The sequence below is a fragment of the Neurospora tetraspora genome (genome assembly GCF_033439725.1).
Source record: "Neurospora tetraspora strain CBS 560.94 chromosome Unknown B0H65scaffold_3, whole genome shotgun sequence".
Taxonomy (NCBI): Eukaryota; Fungi; Ascomycota; class Sordariomycetes; order Sordariales; family Sordariaceae; genus Neurospora; species Neurospora tetraspora.
In genome coordinates, this window is record NW_026944385.1 from 3,501,802 (window position 1) to 3,512,319 (window position 10,518).

At 51.7% G+C, this 10,518-nt stretch overlaps 5 protein-coding genes across 5 annotated transcripts; 3 read left to right on the forward strand and 2 right to left on the reverse strand.

Annotated features, from left to right (window-relative positions):
- Positions 1-20: 20 nt before the first annotated feature.
- On the forward strand, positions 21-2,680 carry B0H65DRAFT_547998 (uncharacterized protein; the record flags this gene model as incomplete). Its single annotated transcript, XM_062829550.1, has 3 exons — positions 21-1,230; positions 1,366-1,630; positions 1,741-2,680. The coding sequence occupies 3 exons, from the start codon at positions 21-23 to the stop codon at positions 2,678-2,680; spliced, it is 2,415 nt and encodes an 804-aa protein (XP_062683290.1).
- An 872-nt stretch (positions 2,681-3,552) lies between these two features.
- B0H65DRAFT_169019 (uncharacterized protein) lies at positions 3,553-4,582 on the reverse strand (the record flags this gene model as incomplete). The annotated part of the gene is made up of 2 exons (XM_062821342.1): positions 3,553-4,430; positions 4,491-4,582. Coding segments are annotated over 2 exons (970 nt in total), but the record flags the coding sequence as incomplete, so codon positions are not given.
- Positions 4,583-4,936: 354 nt separating this feature from the next.
- Positions 4,937-6,349, forward strand: B0H65DRAFT_508149 (carbonic anhydrase; the record flags this gene model as incomplete). The annotated part of the gene is made up of 2 exons (XM_062828203.1): positions 4,937-4,958; positions 5,457-6,349. 2 exons carry the CDS (start codon positions 4,937-4,939, stop codon positions 6,347-6,349), a joined length of 915 nt encoding a protein of 304 aa, XP_062683292.1.
- Positions 6,350-7,679: 1,330 nt separating this feature from the next.
- On the forward strand, positions 7,680-8,098 carry B0H65DRAFT_441756 (uncharacterized protein; the record flags this gene model as incomplete). Its single annotated transcript, XM_062825546.1, has 2 exons — positions 7,680-7,751; positions 7,868-8,098. 2 exons carry the CDS (start codon positions 7,680-7,682, stop codon positions 8,096-8,098), a joined length of 303 nt encoding a protein of 100 aa, XP_062683293.1.
- Positions 8,099-9,595: 1,497 nt separating this feature from the next.
- B0H65DRAFT_588049 (uncharacterized protein) lies at positions 9,596-10,121 on the reverse strand (the record flags this gene model as incomplete). The annotated part of the gene is made up of 2 exons (XM_062830995.1): positions 9,596-9,916; positions 9,990-10,121. The coding sequence occupies 2 exons, from the start codon at positions 10,119-10,121 to the stop codon at positions 9,761-9,763; spliced, it is 288 nt and encodes a 95-aa protein (XP_062683294.1). The 3' UTR covers positions 9,596-9,760.
- Positions 10,122-10,518: the final 397 nt, after the last annotated feature.

Here is a 10,518-nt window from a genome sequence, read left to right on the forward strand (position 1 = left end):
ATACCGTTGGACTCGAAACAATGGCCCGCTACGAGTCCCTTCATGGGAATCACGATGACGAGGAGGATCATGTAACACACAATGAGGTTGAGGACCATGATGAGGATGACAGGCGGCGGCACACTGGAAGTTCAGGGAGTTCAAAATCATCATACACGGCAGTCGAGCAAGATGATGAAGAAGGCGGTGCCGGTCGTAGGGCTGTCTTCGCCGCCCTCTACGGGGGAGGAGGAAGCCCACCCTCCGGAGGCCCGGTCCATGCCAGCGGCGATCGGCAAGATTCTGGGACCGGGACCGGAGACGATCATCACCAACACAACACTCTTCCGGTCCTCCAACACCCCGGGCCTTTTGATGCACCACTCATCCCCCCGAAAAGCCCAGCCAGAAGTACCAGCAACAATCCCTTCGTCAACGCCACGACATCGACAACGAGCAGCCAGCAGCAGGCCACCACCAACCACCACCAAACCCAAGGCTCAAGGTCCTCTCGCTCGCGCTTCCGGTCTGGCTCCGGCTCGGGCTCTATAAAATACGGCGAACAACAGCTAAGAAAAAGTCGCTCAACCTCCCGAGACAGCGCCAACTACGTAAACCAGTACTCCCGCTCATGGAAGCCTAGTTACGGGGTACCCCATTCTCACCTCGGTCATCAGCATCCAGGGCAATCCCCTTTTCCGCCATTACCGGAGACGGCAGAGGTCGAAGGAGATCATCACCACGGGAATCACCACCGGGATCATGATGACTACCATGACCATGATCATGATAGTAGTGATGATCCTCATGATCTTGATCAGGATGATTACATGTATGAAAAAGAAACCGGAATGGGGATGGGGACACCGCGTGGTAGAGGTACTGGGAGCATCAAGGAAAAGGGCGGCAAGGGCGGGATGAGGAAACTAATGTTGGTGGAAAGGACAGATACAAAACGGGGGAAGCCGATGGGGAGGGGCAGACGAGGGACGGCGATGAGTGAGGTGTCGATTGATGCGGCGGATTCGATATCAGTCAAAGGGCTGCCAATGACAAACATGAACCTCAACGTGAATGGACAAGGGGGTGCTACTGCTGGTGGTGGGACGGGCGGTGGGATGAACAGGAGGGAGCAAGGTTTGTCGTACTTCGACTTTGAGTCGACGGAGACGTTGGTGCAGAGTAAGCAGAGCATGCTTGGGTGGTGGCTTGAGGGGCTGGGGGTGTTGGGAGGATTGGTGTGTATTGTTGGTATGTTTACTTTCTTTTTTTTCCCATTCTCTTCTTTCCCATGTCCACGCTTCTCACCCCTCCCCCCTGCCTCAATCAAGTTTGAGGCAGGAATAGACACAGTCCCGTCATGAGCTAACAATTCAACCCATCAAGTCATCGGCCTAGTCCTAAGCATCTATGACCAAAAACCCACACGGCCCGGCGCTCTCAACCTCAACGTCTTCCTCTCCTTCATGACCTCCCTCGCCACAGCCTGCTACATGATCCCCGTCATCGAAGGCCTCGGCCAGCTCCGTTGGCTTCGCTACACCGGCGGACGGCGGGGGAACGTGTCCCGACCGGCAAGCGACTTTGAGGCCATCGACCAGGCATCGAGGGGAGTCCACCACTGTTGGAAATTACTCGGTTTTCAAGGAGGGTACGTTCATTCCCTCCTCCACTTCCTTAACCTCCATCATCTCCTCCTCCAACTCCCCCATCTTTCCCACCCCACCTCATAACCCCCCTCCAGCTAACACAAAAAAACAGCCCCCTAGGCCTCCTAGCAACCCTCATCACCGCTCTAACCCTCTTCACCCCCTCCCTCACCCAGCTCCTCATCACCTACACTCCCCCGCAACCCCACCACAACGCCTTCGGCGAGCCCTTCGACAGTAACCAGGCAGCCGTGACGCTCGTCCAAATCAACTGGTCCTGGCTCTCCTTCTTGTTCGTCCAAGTCTTGTTATCAGCCATTTTCCTCACCGCCATCATCGTCCAAACCAGAATGGAGGGGATACAAATCTTCAAGAGTTCCGCGCTGCCGGGCATGACGGCTTTGGATGGGCAGGCTCGGATTAGCCTGGGCGGCGCTATGGGACAAGGGGGGATCATGACGAACGCGGTGTTGGGAGAGAGGGCAAAAAAGACGAGGTTGAGGCTGGAGAGGGGTAACGGTGTTGCGGGTGGTGGAGGTGGAAATCATGGGTTGGTGCAGGGGTTTGTTGTTGTTGACTTGAACTCGAACTCGAGCTCGATGGGGTCGTCTGGGTCTGGGTCTGGAGCTGCGGGGACGGGGTGGCACATGCCGAAGGGACTGGGATTGGGATTAGGATTGGAGCGTTTCCGTCATCATGATCATCATGCGCCGCTGTATGAGAAGGAGGGAGGCGGAGAGGGATTCGGGGGACACTACGGAGGAGGAGGAGGCGGTGGTGGTGGTGGACATCAGGGGTTTGGCAATGGCCCGGCTGAGAACTTGAACTTGAACTTCCCTGCTGCTGCCGCTGCGGCCGCTGGGTTTGGGCCGCTGCCTACGCCAATGTCGATGGCGATGCCAATGCCGATAGCGACGACGGTGCCTGCTTCGACGGCACTGCCGGGGAGGAGAAAGATGAGGTATAGCTTGTTTGGAGGAGGAGCAGGGAGGGAGAAGCTGAGAGTTGGGGGCTTACCTGTCCATGCTAGTAATGGCGGCGGGCAACATTGAGTAATGGGGACTTGGTTTAACAAAAAAAATGTGATTATGCTGCCTGGCTGGTTTGAGAAGACTGGGGGATAAACAAAATGAGACAAGGTACTAATGACTGTTAATGCTGTTTTACCCAAGATGATCATCGCTGTTGATAACTCTCATTCAGGCCTGAGTTTCCGTCGCATGTTTTTATTCGGATTCTCCTCCAACATTCATGACCCTCTCTCCATTTCTTTCGTACCTTCGCGGTCTTCGCTGGCGTTGCTCATACCACCACCCCAATTACAACGGCCCAACGCTTCAAGTTATTTCCAACAACAGGTGGGAAGAACACTGAAAAATCCAGGCAGACCTTTGGGCCTTTGAGACGACCGTCAAGTCATGGGCCATCAGTGGCTACATCTGTGTTCTATGAAGGCCAGAGTCAGCGAGACCAATATACCAAAGCTCGGAGCCGCTGAGATGTACTCCCACGCCTAGATGGCCGGCTGGATCAAATACTTGCCTGATGTCAAACGGGCAGAGTCCGAGTCGTGGACGTCATGGGGATTAGAAGGTACGGCGCTTTTTGCGGAGAGGTTGTTCCTGGACACTCGAATCGCCTTCTGAAGGCTGCGGGCTGGGATGTACCTCGTACATACAACACGCGTCATGCGCCACAAGCATGGATTGATCAGGGAACTCTGCGTGGCATCTGAAGCACGTGAGCCGACCGTCGGCATGTTCTTTCATGTGGTTTTGAAAACTTTCTTGCGCCACAAATTCCCTGATGCACTTATCGCACTTGATCGGCTGCGAGACGGGATATGGCCCCTCACAATCATGCTCGTCAAGATCTGGTAAGTCCTCTTCGCATATCGGGCATTGGAACAAACCCTCGGCATGGTCTTCCATGTGGTCATCAAAACTTTCTTGCTTCTCAAATTCCTTCTTGCATATACGGCACTCGAACAGCTGCGAGACGGGATATGGCCCCTTACAATCATGTTCGTTAAGGCTGGTTTGATCTGGGAAGTCCTTTGCGCATACCGGGCACTCGAATAAACCCTCGGCATGGTCTTCCATTTGGTCATCAAAACTTTCTTGCTTCTCAAATTCCTTGTTGCATATACGGCACTTGAAAGGCTGCCTCGGAATGCAATGACTATTCAGGTGTTTTTCGAGATAGTATTTCCGCGAGAATTTCTTTTCGCATTGGTTGCACCCGAAAGGCTTCTCTCCAGTATGAGTCCGACTGTGCTGATCCCGGTTGCTCTTGTGTTTAAATCCTTTATGGCAATATTCGCACTCGAAAGGCTTCTCTTCAGTATGAATCGTCCGACTGTGCCGATCCCGGTCGCTCTTGTGTTTAAATCCTTTATGGCAATATTCGCACTCGAAAGGCTTCTCTTCAGTATGAGTCTGAAGGTGCTGGTTTTTATCACTTTTCCGTTTAAATCGTTTGTGGCAATGTTCGCACCCGAACGGCCTCTCTTCAGTATGCGTCAGAAGGTGTTCATTCAGTCTGCGTTTCTTTCTGAATTTTCTATCGCAATGTGGGCAGTCGAAAAATTCCTCTTCTTTATGAACTTCAAGGTGCTGTTCCAAGAGGTCATTCCGTGCGTATCGTTGATGGCATTGTGGGCACTCGAAAGGTCTCAATTCAACATGAGTCGTTTGGTGGGATTGAAGTGCTTGTTCCGATTCAAAGGGAAGATTGCAGATGTCGCAGATCTGTGGCAGTGGCCCGGGGTGGCTACCTGATGAGGACGTTTCTGGCGTTTTCCTGTGGCCATACCTCATAGTCAGCAAGTGTAGCTGGGAAAAGAAGAGTGATGTGACTTACTTTTGCAGATCAAGATATGACAAGCGTGGTGACTCAAGAAGAAGAGGGAATGCTGCGAGTGTCAAGAGAGCAACGGGTTCGTGTTGGAGAGCTTTGGGCAAGACCGGTTTATCGATGCTATCAATGCTGATTGGTAAAATGGCGTCTAGAGAGTCTATGTGTTGGTGCGGCCTGGTGGTGAAGAAGATGAAAGAGGGCTAACGGGTTGATCATGATAAATAGGTCTGTTTAACCATGATGCCTTCTGCTGAGCTGTGCAGATAAAAGGCGAGGCAGGAGTGGACGACCATGGAGAGTACATGAGCTACTGATGAGGAGCAGTGGTTGTGTAGTTGACAGAGGGCATGGTCGAAACATTCTTTCCTGATTTTCGTCGGAGATCCGCCTGAAGTCAAGAGAAGAGAGCAGCAGGGGGGCGGGGAGGAGAGGTAAAGAGGTGATAATTCATGGTGAAAGCGGACAGGGAAGGTGATGCCAAAACCATGATCGTTGCTCATCGTTGCCTTGCATTGGACCTTGAAGGAGCAAGCAATGAGTAGAACCCCACGGCAAAGGCATCTAGGCTGGAAGGTTCACTGCTGGTCGAGCTCGATGTTGTTGCCTGGGGTTATGGATGACGGATCTGGTCAAAGGATAGCTGGGAAAGTCCAGCTCTGCACGAGGGGACTTCCAGTTTGGTCGCGACTTCCTTGGAGATGATGTGCTGGTCTGCACCTGCGAGTCACTTGGGCGAGCAGGTGCGTTGAGGCAATTGCCCAATCCCACTGCGGCAGGGCAGGGGCAATCTCATGAAGCAACATTCATCTCGCACTTTCCCCTGATGCCCAGAGACTCGACATCGAGACTCTGCTTGACAATTCTCCACCTTTTGCTTTGATAACACAGGGTTAGGGTCATTATCGGCCTCAGCCAATGTCTCTCGGTTTCTCTTCGGGCAACACAGAATTGTCGCATTGGCAATTGCAGATCCAGACCCTCGATCCACGATCCACACATCAGGCCACAACCCACCACCCTCAACCATGTTTAGCACACGCCTCGGTCTTTCTCCCCTGCTTCACTCCTCCAAGCAAGCATCCTCAGCCCTATCGCGCCTCGCCATCCCGACAACGACGTCGACTCCCCTGCGACTCACGCTCCCGAGTGCTACCCCGCGCCGCTTCTGCAGCTCCCACACCGTCGTCGACGATAAAGACCGCAAGAAAGACATCACCATGTATCTCCAGGAGACGCACGACAAGGTGTTTGAGAACAACAAGTCCTGGGCCGCCGAGCAGGTCGCCAAGGACCCCGACTTCTTCAAGAAGCTCGCGGCCGGCCAGAACCCCGAGTACCTCTGGATCGGATGCTCCGACTCGCGCATCCCCGCCGAGCAGATCACGGGCCTGCAGCCCGGCGACGCCTTTGTGCACCGCAACATTGCCAACCTGGTGTGCAACACGGACCTCAACGTTATGAGCGTCATCGAGTATGCCGTCAAGCACCTCAAGGTTAAGCACATTGTCGTCTGCGGCCACTACGGCTGCGGCGGTGTCAAGGCTGCCATGACCCCCAAGGACCTGGGCCTCATGAACCCCTGGCTGCGCAACATCCGCGACGTCTACCGCCTGCACGAGAAGGAGCTCGACGCCATCGCTGATGAGGAGGCCCGCTACGACCGCCTCGTCGAGCTCAACGTCTACGAGCAGTGCCGCAACGTCGTCAAGACTGCCGCCCTGCAGCAGTCGTATGCCGAGAACGGCTTCCCCGTCATCCACGGCTGGGTCTTCAACTTCCGCGACGGCCTGCTCACGGACCTCAACGTCGACTTCAAGACCATCCTCAAGGATATCCAGAAGATCTACAACCTGACCGACTAAGGGATTTGCCTAGGGCTGGGGTCTATTTGGTTGTGTGTATTGTATGTACTGTATAGCGAGTTTATGAGCGATTTTTAGGAGAACTGGGGGGACTTTAGAGGGGGTGATCTGATATGATCATTTACAAACAAAATAAACGTGTGGATACCACCCTACTCGTCTATCTCTTGGACTCTCTCATCCGCTATGTTGAGATTCAACGAGTCCATCCATATATGTCCATCGACAGACTGGGACCTCGGATGAAGTGGACCGTTCTTGGCTCCAGTACCGCACGAGCATCACCAAGGAAGTGTGGAGCTTGCCGGCCGGTAGGGCTGACTTACACAAAGAACCAGTTCGTCTCGACATTTCGTCCGTTCTATTTTTCCAATGATTTACGCCCATCTTTCGGATTGCAAGCTTCCCGGACCCAGGGGCAGATTTACTGAGACGAGACGAAAGGAATCCGCCTGCTTTTCAATCGTGGATTAGACTGTTAGTCTCAACCCTCTTTATTGTCTGTATCTCACTGCGTACTATGTAGGTGACTATTTCCTGTTGAGGAGCACAATGTTACGTCAAAGACACTACCGGCGCAAAACCCTAAACCCAGAACAATCTCGTCGTCCGCGACGACACTGTCCTCCAAAGTGCTCTTATCAACTCTGTCCCCTGCAGTGGCCGCTTCCCGCGTTCCTACCCCGTCCATTCTCCAATAAGAAACCCGGATGTTCACCCCCGCATTTTGCTTTTTCTCCAACCTCCAACCTCCAATCTCCAAGTGATCCCCCGTCGCGGTGATGATGGACCGAATCCAGAATGCAGAAAGGTTGATGCACGGTTATTAGGTAGAAAAGATCATGATAATTGATTAGTGGCCAAAAGTAGATGTATTGGAGAAGAATCTAGGGAAGAAATTACAAGTGGAAGAACCGCCTTTTGTACCCCACCTCCAGTCGTGGCCAACCGCACCGAACGGTGAAGTTGGACTCCACCGCACTAGGTACTATGCAGTATCACCAGAGTTACATGCCAACATCAGGTTACATGTACAGATGCAAGGCAAGATGGTTGGGCGGTGTCTTCAAGGGCTCCGGTGTTGCATAAAGGGAAGAGTTGTCCCACGATACGACCTCTCTCCAGCTTCCCCTTTGGTGCTTTCAGTCGCTCTTGCTTCACAAGGGGGCTTTACTTTGCTTTCATCGAGGACCATCGCAGAGACATCGTGTGACCACTAGGGGCGAAATCACGGCAGTCAAGTTCTAGCAGGAAAAGCATCATCAAGCCTTCACCAGGCGCACTACACCATCCAACGGCAGTTCCCCCCAACACCCACTGGCTGGCAAAGATGGCGGACCTCAACCCACAAGAAAAGAGGATAGCCGACGACGACGTCGAGCATGGCATCCTCAACAAGGAAGTACGCTACCCTTTTCTCCCCTTACGCCGCCCCATTCCCCTTATCCCACCTATCTAACCACCTCTCTTTCTCGTCTCATTCTTAGCATCACTAACACTTCTCCCGCCACCCTATAGCAATCCCGATCCCCTTCTTCCACCACCCCAGACCAAACTCCTGAATCCCTCGCCGCCGCCGAAGCATCCCTAAGCCGCAAACAAGACTCCCGCATCGTCCCCCTCTCCGCCTCCATCTACTTCCTCTGCTACCTCGACCGCTCCAACATCGGCAACGCCAAGATCCTCAACGCTTCCCTTAAACACGACATGCTGACCGCGTATATCAAGATAGGGCCGTATCAGTTTTGACTTGCGGCTCCGGGCAGGCGAGCGCGCGGGCGGTTGGCAATGATATATATTAGAACCAACTCCATATTAACGGCTCAGGAGAGAACCAAGACGACGACGAGCCGAACGGGTTTTTAGTGGTATTAAACAACACCTTCCGGGATCCCTTCGTGATGGAACGGCTCATCCCCAACAAGCTGACCGGTAGCGTCAACATCAAGCAGGGAGTCGGCTTCATCGCCAATGCATTGCTCGGCGGGAATGCCGTCATCTTTGCATGTGCCGCAAGGTCGTTGCCTGTCACACCCTCTGTGTCTCTTGCGACACGGTTGGCAGCGTGGCTTGACGGACTTGCCCCTGGTAGGGACCCACGGCTGTACCTCCTCTCCACGAGCCGCAAGCATATCCTGGTGGATCTTGGCAGTTCTCTCGTGGCGCAATAAACGGTGGGCGTCCTTGAAATATCTGTTGCATACACCGCAACGGAATCCCAATATCCCAGCTACACGGTCCTTGTGCCTCTGTGATGTGAGGTGTTTGTCTAGCTCCGACTTGCTTCCGAAAACTTGGTTGCTGCAATCTTTGCAAACATAACGCTTAGCTTCCTCTTTACTATCAACAACAAGTTTCCGTTTAAACCCTGGAATTAGCCAACGTGAAGGGTTTATTCCATTAAGACTAATATATTGGTATTTGGCCTTATCTCAGGGGCAGAGGTCCCGGTACTTAGCGTTATAGAAACCCTAAATCTTATTAGACTTTAACAACTACAAAATACAATATATAGTAGCCTCGATAACTACAATAATGTTAGGAACATATTATTATATCTAGTCGAGTATTTTGGGTACAAGCGTGAGGATATAGTTATTCTTACCGATAATCAAAACCCGGATTCTCTTCGTCTATTAATTTAGTAATAATACCTTCGCAATTTACCCATAATAGACAATTATATATCCCCGGTCGAAGGCCCGTTAAACGCCCTCAACTGAAGGGACCTTACCAAAGTTAGCGCGCGCTTAACAATATTTCTAAATACGCTTCATAATACTTCCTCTAGAGGTTATAAAGGAGCCGATATAAATTGCTATCAGTAAGCCGGGTCTTTTTAAAATGAGGATATAAACTCCCCAATTTTGCCTTAAGAACTTGCTAGGTAGCGATTTGAAGAATACAATCGTCGGGGGTATAAGGCTATCGAAGAGAATAGGGACACCACGAGCGAATTCAACATTAATAAGAAGTCCTTTCAAAACCTCATAGAAAGGAATGAGTACAGGGATTTCAAGCACTACATGCTTATTATTTATAATTTCCCATATAAATTAGTATAGTTTTTTCGAGGGTACAAATTCGGACGCCATATTAGACCACGATACTAATAATAGATAAAGGAGAGAACGAGAGACGGAAAAAAACTTCACGTCCATAGGGGAGAATAACGGGGTATACCGAAGCCATCATCACTAGGGAAAGAACAACCCGATATCACTCCCACCTTCCTCGACATAATATCAGGTTGCCCTTTCCTTGCTTCGGTACACCCCGTCATTCTCCCCCACCTTCCTCGACATAATAACGGGTTGCTCTTTCCTGGCTTCGGTACACCCCGTCCTTCTCCCCCATGGACGTGAAGTTTTTTCCGTCTCTCGTTCTCTCCTTCATCCACCATCATCAGCATCATTGGGGCACCTTCCTCGACATGATTCGAGTTGCTCTTTCCAGCTCGACTTGCGTGGTCTCCTCAACTGCCATGGTATCGTCGACTTGCGTCGTGCCATCAAGCTCCATCCTGATCTCGTGCTCCTCTTCAACACTGATCTTCTTGGCCTTCTTCTTTTTGTTCCTCAAGCTTCAGATCGTGGGGCCAACGCTTGAAACTGTTGCTTCGACTGATGCTTTTGTCGACAAAGACTAGAATATCCTTCTCCACCTCCTCGCGTGAGGCGGGTACAGAAAGGGAAACAGGAGCCATGACCCGCTCGATGTCGGCATATTCACGACTGGTGGTCAAGAGCCGGATCTTCTCGCAGCTGAGCATTTGCTTTTGTTTCTAGCTTTGGTTAAGGCGTCGGCGTCGGCGCATGTACCGGGCAGATGGTTCATATGGATTAAGCAAAGGTGTCTAGTATAACGGAGGGGGTGAGGTTGTTTGCGTACTGAATGAGTGATGCTTGGGGCATGGATTTTGGATAAGAAGGGGTGTTGAGTGGCCGAGTGTCACGCCTGATGAGAATGGTGTCCACGATGATGACTGACGCATGGAAGCATGGAATTATACCCAAATCTATTAGTTCTGCAAAGTACCTATAATTAGCAAGCATCCTTGAAAAATTAATGTTAAGATTCTGGTATTACCGGTCGTGGTCTGCTTCATCTTCCTCCTCTTTCATACCGCTAGACATGTGGGCAGAATATATCTGAGATAGGTGACCACA